At 38.8% G+C, this 12069-nt stretch overlaps 1 protein-coding gene across 2 annotated transcripts in view; it reads right to left on the bottom strand.

The window, feature by feature from the left end:
* LOC117421429 (bifunctional 3'-phosphoadenosine 5'-phosphosulfate synthase 1) overlaps positions 1-1505 on the bottom strand; it is a 54480-nt gene extending 52975 nt beyond the window's left edge. Inside the window, exon 1 of one of the 2 annotated variants that reach the window (XM_059029467.1) lies at positions 1254-1505. In XM_059029467.1, the coding sequence (XP_058885450.1) occupies positions 1254-1313 (60 nt within the window). In that variant the 5' untranslated portion in view covers positions 1314-1505. The remainder of the gene's footprint in view (positions 1-1253) is intronic. The other variant, XM_034035851.3, reaches the window with a different exon arrangement.
* Positions 1506-12069: the final 10564 nt, after the last annotated feature.

Raw genomic sequence — 12069 nt, 5'->3', positions numbered from 1 at the left:
CTCGTGGCAAACGACGAATTCAACTTTTTATAAAAATTGATTGTTGGCGCTAGACTAGAGAATGCATGTTTACATGTTATACTGCAGGTCTAAAATTAATATTTATATATCTTACATCTTGTCATGAGCAGGTACTGCAATCCCTTTCAAAATAAAATAAATGTGCATTTGTCATCCACAAAGCTCAACAGTACTTAGTACATGCAGCAGTCATACAAAAATACATAAATAAACCCAGCATTCAGATCTCCAAGGGAAGAGCTTGTCAAAAATTATCCTTACAAAAATGTGCCTTTTTATGTGGTGTTTTTGGTGAAATCGGGGCAGTTATTGTATTTTTCTTCATAATAACTGAATATATTTTATTTAAAGTGCGTAATACATACAGTATAAATGAAATAATGGAAAAAACATCAGTATGTTGCATTTAAAGTTAATACTCTGTTAGATCTACAGTACAATACAAATTACACAGAACCTGTGGTAGGCAATGTTCTATCCCTTGTTCTTGTGTATTTTGCTGCCATCAAGAGATAGCCTAACAACTACTGTACTGCACAACAATGCTAGTATTTAAAATGTCTTGCTCGCAAGCATTTCATGTTCACAGTAGTGTCTTGCGGCAGTCGACCATTTGAAAAATTTGGTATGTGGCTCTTAGGCTCAGGAAGTTTGGCCACCAATGCCTTAGCCAATGAAGCAATGCGTCTATGAGAGGCATGAGTCCATCCGTATATAGTACACAAAAGGCAAACATAAACTATGTTTTTTTTTTAAATTTGAAAACACAGTATTAACGGCTGTCGACTTTAATATTTTGTCACTAAAGCATATATATATATATATATATATATATATATATATATATATATATATATATATATATATATATATAATCTCATATTGTTTAAACTGTTTTCGAACTATTGCTTTAATAAAAACGAAAATAAAAATAAGTTACACCGGGCTGTTTTCAGCGATGTGGAACTATCAAGTAACTTGGAAGCAAACTAGTTAATATTAAAAATGAATGTAGGTAAAGCTTTTCACTCGTAATTAGAGTGATTACAAAGCTTAATCGGTGTCTCTCTGTCGGGATACATTGTGTAATAACAAAGAAAACAGATACATTTTGGAACACATCGGCCTAGACTGCTAATGAATAAATGCTGAAATTGTACACGCCATCACTTTCAGAATCTGTGTGTGAGGTGATGACGAAAGCGAAAACGGGATACTCAGTCAAAACTCACCCAGTTCTGCACGGTGTTGTTCAGTTTTGCTTTCTTGTGAGTACCTCCGGAAGTCTCCATGGCAGCGTTTAGCAGTATAGAATTGTAACAATTTCACCGTATGTACAAGTACAGTAACAGTATTGTGTTATTTTCTTACAATAACCCACTCGTCTCTGAAAGCGACAAACAGGAATAAACGGGACTCAACATCGGAAGTGAGGTTTTAGCCAGGGGGTGGCGGGGGCTGTCGCCATGGCAACAGCTTACTTGGTGCCGTAAAGAGCTTTTAAATTTGTCAAATCTTCACTGTATCTGTTCCGGTGTATATATTTCCCATTTATCGCTTTTAAAAAAGCACCTTTCTAGACAATGGAACTAATAATGTTGTCAAATTAAAAGGGTATCGAAAAGATCGTGGAACGAAAAGTAGATGCTTTGTTGTGGCTGCTTCGCTTATCTTAACCACGAGGTGGCACAGTCTGCATAGGCAAAGGAACGTGGGTTGCAATGGATTCTGGAGAGTGTAGTTTTACATTATAGCACTAGTTCTTGATAATGTTTTCTGTAACATGCAGTCCTTTACAGCACTTTTAAACGGAAGATTTTTGCCACCAAAATAAAACAACAACAACAACAACAACAAAAATATTGAAAGCATATACATCATAAATGTATTTATTATTTAAACATATTTAACTCACATACACATCTTCTGAAATTTGGGATTGGCATAAACTACAGTAGTTACATATCTAAATTCTGGGCCGCTTTGAAATGGGTACATGAAAATTCATTAAAGCAGGTATTTACCTTTATTAAAGGTTAATATTAAAACACATTTTTGAGAAGGAACATGGTATTCCAAAAAAATGACATCTCATTTGCTTATTTAATGTCCATCAATATATAGTCATGTGTAGGTGTTTATCAGACCTTCTGGGTTTAAGAGACCAGCGCCCTTCAACAACTTCAAATAAATCTTACTGTATTGTATTAGTCAACATTTTCCTTATCTATTCCTGATGGTTTAAACCACAGACTATATATTCTTTTTAAACAGTTGAACTATGCAAATATAATGGAAAAAATTAAATACATTGACAGTTTTGTTCCAGTTGTACCCTAAATTACTTAATTGGACCAATTAAGGTTCCAATAAGCATTTAATTGGTTAAATTAAGTAATTTAGGTTACAGTTGGAACAAAAACCAGGAGGGAAACTGTCCCTCCACGACCAGGATTGCAGATACCTGCTAGCAGGTGCACCCTTTTTAAATCAAACACATAATGAATCCCCCCTATTGTTTCTTACTAATTCTGCATTTGTTATATGCTTCTCCAGGCAGAATGTATTTATTTTATGAAGCAAGCAGTCTGTAGTGAAGTGACTACATCTTCCTTACGTTTTGTTCAAGGAATGCATAGCTAGAAACGAGCTTTTCAGAATCATCAGATATCTGTGATGTAATTAAGAAATTGAGATGGTTTATTATTATTATTATTATTATTATTATTATTATTATTATTATTATTATTATTATTATTATTATTATTATTATTATTTGTTTATTTAGCAGACGCCTTTATCCAAGGCAACTTAGAGAGACTAGGGTGTGTGAACTATGCATCAGCTGCAGAGTCACTTACAACATCTTACCTGAAAGAGAAGGAGGTTAAGTGACTTGCTCAGGGTTACACAGTGAGTTAGTAAGTGAGCCGGGATTTGAACCAGGGACCTCCTGGTTACAAGTCATTTTCTTTAACTACTGGACCACACAGGTTTAACTATGTTAATTACAGCTTTAAAGGCAGGTATAGAGCAGCAAGCCTAATTATAAACAACCTGTCTTACATTTTGTGCTTACCCACAGCTCAGTTTGAGATAAGAACATGCTAAATAAAAATAAAATAAATAAATAAAAAAAAACAACAAGAAACCTCCTATGCCCTCAACCACCATCCCGAAGTGGGCACTGATAAGTAATGGAATGTCCATGCTTTCACACAGATGGTGGGTTCTGAAACCTCAGGAGCAATCAGAGAGCTGCGTATGCTACCAGGCAGCATACCACATTTCAAGACCCTGGGTGGTTTAGAACCCCCTTTACCATGCCAGACAGATTGCCCTTTCTCACCCTTTAGAGGGTGATTGACCCAGGGTCTTCAAACACTTTGAACTCCCAAAATTACTGTACCCCTAGGTTTAAAAAGCTCTTTATTTAAATGAAAGATAATACTTTGGATTTATATAGAGACTTTCATCCCATAGGAGCCCATAGCTCTTTACACACGGCAGCTATTCTGCGCCAGCACACTGACACAGCAGTTAAGGTGGGAGGAGTGAGGAATTGCTTAGCCAGCTGAACTACAGGGGGAAATTCAGGTAGGCCAGATTGTAAGTGCCTGAATTGGAATTTAGCCATTATATTTGCATATTCCAACTGTTTGAACATTACCTTTCGCCTACAGTTTAAACTATCAGGAATAGATAATGAATATTTTACAAATACAATACAATAGTATTTATGTTAAGTTGTTGAAGGGCACTGGTCTCTTAAAACCCATAAGTGAAAGAGCTGATACAGGCCTTTACTGTATTTTTGTTTTTGTGTGTGATAGGTGGATAAAATATGTTGAATTCCGCCATTCTATTCATGTTGAGGTCTGATAAACCCCTACGCATGACTATATATTGATGGACATTACATAAGCAAATGAGATATCCTTTTTTTGGAATACCATATTCCTTCTCAAAAAATACCATGTTTCTTCTTTAATAAAGGAAAACACCTGCATTTTCATGTGTCTGTTTCAGTGCAATATAGTTTCTTCATTGTAATAAAGAAAAACACTTTTTAAAAAACATTTCAATTTCATTTCTGTTTCTTCTTTAAAAAAATTCTGGGGAGAGTAAAAAAAATACATTAACTTTGATTCATGTACATAGGGTTACTCTTAAATGAATTCACAATCCAGTTCTGGTGTACATTTCTATGGTAAACTGAGCATGATCTAGAAACTGAGCTGGCATCTGTAAGAGCAGAACATCCCAAAAACGGGGCTGAATTTGGAACAGCAAAGCGGCGCAGAATTTAGGACATTATCTGAAAACTAAATCGGCCCAGAATTTGGGATGTTTATATATATATATATATATATATATATATATATATATATATATATATATGCAATTAAAATAAATCACGCAAACAATTATAGATATACATTACCACAGAAAGCCAATTCTTACATTTGTGCATAACATGATCATTTATATCAAGTAACAGTCAACCATAGTTTGTTATATTAGTACAGCAAAATACCAAATTATATTTTAATTGAAAGGTTCTGAAAAGCAGCTCTCTCTCTCTCTTTCTCTGTTCCCACTCATGGCGTCGTCATAATCCTGTGACAGACAAGGACCAATCAAAACATGAGACTGTTATGTGGTTCCATCCCAAAAACCGGGCCTGTGTCATACCTCACAAGGTGGCACAGTCTGCAAAGGCAAAGGTATGTGCAATGGAATCTGGGGATTGTAGTTTTACAATTAACGGTAGTTCTTGATAATGTTTCCTGTAACATGCAAAGCCCTTTACAGCAGTTTTAAACTGAAGAATTTTGCCACAAAAAAAAAAAAACATTAGTATGGTAATCTGTCAAAGATAGCATTCTGATTCCTATAGCTCTTTAACAACAGTTTAGATCAGTTTTTCCAGTCGCAGCAACCGTTTCTTAAAGTTAGTATAAAGGTGCAATCATATGCACCTACATATACAAACGTTAAGATACGGTAAATAATATTAATGATATTAAAATGTTAATGAATACTTGTTTCAGTTTGTTTGTTAGACTATATCATTTTATATAATTCACAACTTCAAAGCACACAGAATTCCAGTCTACTTCAAACATATCACATATTAACTTTTTCTAAAATGACCCTTGCCCCAATAGGCCTATTGAAAAATATTGTAATGCCTGACTATAAGTGGGTAACAACAGGTCGGTGGCGAGAACAACCAGGCAGAAATAAATACATAAATAAATAAATAAAAATAATAACAACAACAACAACAACAACAACAACAAAATCCCTCTTTGACACTGTGTGCAATGCCACGTTTTACAATTATTTATTTATTTATTTATTTATTTATTTTTTACAAATTAACCCCTGGGCATTATCAGATCCTTTTTCTCATTTTACTTTCTAAATTATATAAGAACATCAATTACAAAGACATTTTACTAACTTTAGTAGCAGCAAAGTCCATTATCAAATCTGAGTATTCTAAATTCATGGCAACTTCACTCTCATTTGACAGTATGGCCAAATTTGACAATCTTTTATGAGTCATCGTTGAGCGCAAATATGTCTTAATCAATTTCAGCCTGGAAAAGCTGCACTCACCAGAAGCAACCATCACTGGAATAATCTGTTGGCTCATCTGTTTTTATGCATGTACTGCAGCGTTTTCACAAGACTCATACTTGCGAGGTGCCAACATGGTGAACTGCAGCTACAGAGTCAGGGGTGCAAATCGTTTAGAAAATTGGTGCTAAACTGTTTTGAAAGTTTAGCACCAGAGAGCCTACTGGTCCCCTAGCTGGCGACTTCCCCCGGCTTCCAGGACTGGCCTTTGGGCCTGCCGTGGGGTCAACCAAGTTTGTTCCAGAGCAGTATGGGGCCAAGCGGTCTTGATGGAGCACAACCGCTCTGCCCCTGGTCCGCAGCCTCACTCTGTAGGTCACCACGGAGAGCCTCTCGATGACAGCACAGTGACTGGCCAGTTTGGGGCAGAGTCCGGTAGTAAACCCAGACTTGTTCCTCAGCCTGGAATCCATGGCCCCGGCAGCGGGTGTTGTATCCCTGTTTCTGGCTCTGGCCAGCCAATGCAAAGTGCTCCCAAGCGAAAACATGGGTGGTATCCAGCTGGTCCAGCAGCTACTGGAGGTACTCAGGCCAGCATTTTATTTAGTTAAATAATCCATGGCCACGAGGAGGTACCAGTTGCCCCCCTCCATCTGTGGAAAGGGTTCCAAGATATCAGCAGCAACACGCTCCAGTGGTGCCCCCACCTGGTACTGTTGGAGCAGATCATGGGAGAGGTTCCGGGCGGTGCACCGATCACAGCGACGCACGTAGATTTCCATGTTGTGGCGGCACTGCCCCCAGTAGAACCGCTCCTGGAGCTGGCCCAGGGTCTTTGCGACACTGAAATGTCCAGTGGCCGGTCCGCCATGCACAGCCCGCAGCACAGTCTCCCGGAGATCTTGGGGGAACACTGTTTGCAGCCGTTCTGTCCTGTTGCAGGGTCTGTCCATGCACTGTACAGCACACTTCTCCAGAGGCTCAAACATTCCCATTGCGCCTACAGAGGCAGCACTTATCCACTCATCCAGGGACCACTGTGCCTCCCGCTCCTCCAGTCGATGGCAGTGTTTACAGTCCTCGAAGGAGCAAGGGCAACGGGACAGGGCATCTGCGTTGTTGTGCAGGCAGCCCGACCGGTGCTGCATGGAGTAGTCGTATCCCAGCAGTGCTTCAGTCCAGTGAGCCACATATCCTTCAGACTCGCAGAAGTTAAGCAGTCACCGTGTGCAGATGGAACTTCCTCCCATAAAGGTAGGGGCAGAAGTTGTGCACAGCCTTTACTACAGCCAACAGTTCCCGGCGAGTAACACAATAGATCTGTGCACTTCTGTCGCAGTCCCGGGGACTGGCCAGTCTGGTACTGCAGCCACCTTAGCAGGGTCTGTGGCAATGCCGTCTACGCCAACAATGTGCCTGAGGAAGTGTGCTTCTTTCCCCAGCAGGTTGCACTTCCCTGGGTGGAGCTTCAGTCCGCAAGTTCTTCAGCGCATCCGAGAAGGTAGTGGCTTGCACAATTATGTCGTCCAGGTACATGACGCAAATCGGACCATGGAACTCCGGCACGCCCCAGCTTCATCAGGCGCTCAAACGTCGCTGGAGCACTGCACAGTCCTAAGGGCATTACTGTAAATTGCCATTGGCACTGGCCGATGGAGAACGCGGTCTTTGGCCGTGCCTGAGAGGTTAGCTTGACCTGCCAGTAGCCACTGTGCAAGTTGAGGGAGCTGAACCAGCGAGAGCCTGTGATGCAGTTCAGGGCCTCGTCGATTCTGGGGAGAGGGTACGAGTCTTTATGGGTCACTGTGTTCAGCTTGCGACAATCCACGCAGAACCGTAGTGACCCGTCTTTCTTCTTCACCAGCACAGCTGGTGCAGCCCAGGGGCTGGCTGGTGGTTCAGTTACCCCGGCAGTGTGCATCTCACAAATCATGCCCTCAGCAGTCTCCCACTTTGACATGGGTAATCACCACGGCCGCTCCCGGATCGAAGCCACGTCCCCATGGCTGATGCTGTGCTGGACTAATCCGGTGCGACAGCAGTCCTCCGCATTCACAGCTAAAATGTCCAGGTACCCCCTCAGTAGATCCTATAGCTGGTCCTGCTGGCTCTGAGACAGGCCCTCCTTGCTCTACTGCCACAGAGCTTCATGCAATGGAACTAAAGGCGGAGTCGAGTATCTTGCTAAATAGAATATCTTTAGCGATTTGTATTGGTTTCCACAAATTATAAGGTTTACAGTTAAAGGAAAGGTTAACCCTTCACATAGGCGGCACGTATAAAGCCGGGCCCACACCTGAGTGATCAGTTGCGCAACCTAATTGCGAGCAATTGCTGTGTCCACATCTGAGCAATTACTTGTGCAACAAGGTACCTGCATCTACAAGTTTCATTTTTTTATGATAACTGAGGGTAGTTTTTTTTTGGTTTTGACAACTAGGTAGGTTTTTTTTTTGTTTGTTTTTTTGTATTTATTGTATTTATTTTTTGACAACTGAGGTGACACTTCTTTTGGTCAGGTCGTAATGTGTCCAGTAATTAATGAGGAAGAGTTGGCTGTTATTATTTTTTCAACTGTTGTTATTTTAAATGTCATATTCCCTAAAGAAAAAAACAAAGCCACGTAAAAGCTGGACGAAACCGTTTAATTTTACTGCTGACATTTTTAAAATTAGAGCTTCTTAATGACAGGCTAGGCAAGCCGTGCAGTCAGCATTATAAGAACCAATCAGAGTTCGTGAATTGCCACGTGATCACCTGTGTCTACAGAAGTTGCTCAGGCGGTTGCTTGGAAAGTAGAGCCCGGCTGGTTGCACAACTGCTCGCAACTGGTTGCAGGGACGTCCACATATAAGAGACTTGGTTGCAAGCAACTAAGTTGCGCAACTGATTGCTCAGGTGTGGACCCGGCTTAAAAGGCTTGGGGCGGCTAAGCCTCCCCAAAATAAATTGCCCAAACCCTCACAAGAAATTGTTCTGACCAACACCAAAAATATTTGTGAGAGAAGATCGATTTTTTTTCCTGCAAGCGCGCAAAGGTCTAACAAATATATTTCTTGTTTTCCTACTGCACAACCGCCAGACCGCTAGGGTAGGTGGGATATCAAAATCAACATTGTAGTACAAATACAGGATTTAGTTGGCATTTCAATGTCATTGGAGGAGACAATGCTTGGCTGGTTTAACATCCATTCTTCCCGCCAATCTGAGCCCCCCATACTGCTGCAGGAGGCAGCCGACAAAAACTCTGAATCCTTTTCACTCATCCACTTGCCTGGAACATCCTCTTAACAATTTCTACATTTATTCGAATCGCTGTTGTCTATACAAACAGCTTGATCCGAATCTGATTTTACAGAACTTGTGGCAACATATTTTCATGCTCACCAGAAGGTAAAACATACAGTTAATCTTAACTCAAGTAGCATTTAACTAAATTACATAGAGTTTAAAATAGAAGGTAAATTAATAGCTAGAAGTTGTTTTAGCTCAAAGAGGGCTGTGTCTGGTGGTTGCCACTGGTGGCGAGTAAATCACTACCCTTGCAATGTCCCAGAAAAAATTGTAAAATGCATATTTCAATGCCATAACCACTTCAATCTATTTTATCTACATTTTACGGAGTTTACGGAGTGGTCATAAATGATCTGTGCTGCCCATGTTACAGGAGGCAGTTTATGGAAGGTGATGGGGACACTTCCGACATTTGAAGGAGCAAAATAAAAGATAAAAAATGAAACCTGTGGAACTGGAGACAGAACACACTGGTGTTTGCTGAAAATACAGTACAGGTATATACACAAGTGCAGAGGTAACTCAATTGATATCAATTTTCTGGTCATTAAGGAAGTCTGAGGGGTCCTTTATTTCCCACGTACAGATATCCTGCTCAATAAATATCTTGGTTTTCCTGAACAGTTCCTTTTCAAATATACTTAAAAGATTTTAATAGGCAAGACATCCCAAAGGCAGTAGTATCCCAAACATTGTTCACTTACCTCTTAATGCAGTACTACAACCTTTGTCCTTTATTCTACCACAGTAAATGTATTTACTGGGGTAGAATAGGAGTAGATATATCTCACGTGGGATATATTTTTGTTATCACACTGGAGTGGGGTAACATGCTTACCGGGACTAGTTTTAGAATGTGTCTTTGCTTACATTCCAGTCCAGGTATGCTGCTGAAATTCACGACAGAGCTGTGCTTCAGTAGTTCAAACAATAGTGCCACCTATACGTGTTTTATAACAACTTTAAAATGGGCAATTCTGCTACCTCATCAAAATCTGCTACCTCATCAAAATCTACTACCTTGTCAAAATCTGATACCTGTACCAAAATGTGATCTGTAGCTATAACTAAAATAATGTAATATAATGAATGTAACTTATTTTCTAACTAATATCAGCAACATGACAAGTAGTATTGGGACTCACACCAGGCAAATAGCTGTATTAATAATAGTAATAAAGATATAATAATAATAATAATAATAATAATAATAATAATAATAATAATAATAATAATTCTACTTTGGCAAAACAATTTTACAATTGTGTACTTGAGGTTACTTATATAATACTTTCAAGAAAAAGCTATGCTTCGATGTAAAAAAAATCAATCAGCGTATAGCTGCATTCTTTTTATTTTGCTTCTTTATTTAGAAATTCCCCGTGTAGTACACTAACATTCATTAACAGCAGCTGTCTGTATTCAATATAAAACAAATTAGTTACATGTGGAATAAAATGTAAGTTTACAAAACATGTATTTCATAGCCAAAGACGGGTATTTGTTTTGGATGGGCGTCCTCGGTCTGCAAGGAAAAAGAAATCTGGGCATGCACAGTGCAAGGGGAAAATAGTCTGGGCATGCGCAGTATGCAAAGTTAGGAATATTTGATAGGTAGCATAAATTGACGTGACACTGGTAACAGTAAGAAACAACAGAGTTTAGTCAATAAATGCCAGTTACTAATCTGACTGTGTCTGGCTTATCTGAGTAGCCTTGGGCCCCTTCATTAAAAGCGGTAAAGGTAGGAAACAACAGAGAGGCTGCAAACTGACAGACTGAGCTCAGGGTTCTATCTAAAGACTGTTGCGAAGAGGCCATAAACAGGGTTCTAAATTAATCTGCGTTGAAGCATGTTGACAAAGAAAGTAAAGATCCACTGAATTAATGGATTTAATATAAAAATGCACACATTTTATTGCTATTTATTAAAAACATATGCTTGAGGTATAAACAGAATACGTAATGATTGTTCATGGTATACGTTTTTTATTCCCCTGAGGATTATGTCTTTACATAAACCATCCCTGTTGGGGCTCCTGATTTACAGGGACATCCTCCTGTGGTGAATAAAGAAACGTATCCCACGAACGATCACTCAGTATCCTCTGTTTCTGCAATGGCGACTGCTGGCTAAGACATTCAGTGTACTTAGTGTAGGACATAAAGCAAATCAACAATCACAATTAAGTGATATAAAAAGTAAGATACCTTCACCACACATCAGGAATTACCAGACTGGTTTGATATACTGTAATATGCATTATTAACAACCAAACCAGTCCATTATCTCTAGTAATCTCAGGTACTGCTTTGATTTTATAACAGAATTGATTAATAAGATGTATTCTTATATTTATCTTTATAAAAGTTCACAATGGTAAATCTGATGGTCAAAAATCATTATTTCAATATAATGCAAGTTTTATGAACAAGATTCTTTGTTATTTATTGGTTGTTGGTTTTGGAAAGTAAATCAGAGGTTTCCATAACTTCTGGGAGTAAAAATATTCTCAGGCCTAGAATATATATATATATATATATATATATATATATATATATATATATATATATATTAGCTCAAAGAGCCAGTACCACGAAGACTCTTTCTCATGAGAACTAGAACACAGGAATGTATATTTATCCTTCTGCCTGACAGATGAGAGGCTAAAGTGGGGAATATTTGTTAAATTAAGTTTCATGAGCTACTACAGAATGCTGATTTTAATTTCTCTTAGCAAATGAACCTGAAGTGACAATATAATAAATAAGTGCAACTACAATGGAATTAGCCATTGGTAAAAAGGTAGAATGATACAGTGCAATCATATAAGGAGGACCATTTTATAGTTGTTCCAAGTGCAGGGTAATACACTGGTATGACAGTTGTAACGTTTCTGCAAATGTAGTATACGAGGAAGTCAATTCATAGTTGAATGGGTGATGGGCAAAAAAACACCAAAAGAATTGTATTTAAATACCTAAAAAATAATGTCAGCAGTGTGGATTTATGGTAAAACACATCATTTGCTATAGATCTGGGAAAGCTACCAACAGCATGCCCACTAAGCTAAAATATGCAATCGATGTTATACAGTCAAGTATATCTTGTAAAAGAGTAAGTACTGTATCTGACTTTTTTTTTATTTTATTTTTACTGTCCCC

Source organism: Acipenser ruthenus, chromosome 1, assembly GCF_902713425.1.
Source record: "Acipenser ruthenus chromosome 1, fAciRut3.2 maternal haplotype, whole genome shotgun sequence".
Taxonomy (NCBI): domain Eukaryota; kingdom Metazoa; phylum Chordata; class Actinopteri; order Acipenseriformes; family Acipenseridae; genus Acipenser; species Acipenser ruthenus.
Note: the sequence above shows the minus strand (reverse complement) of the source record. Positions and strands in the feature narration are given on the sequence as shown.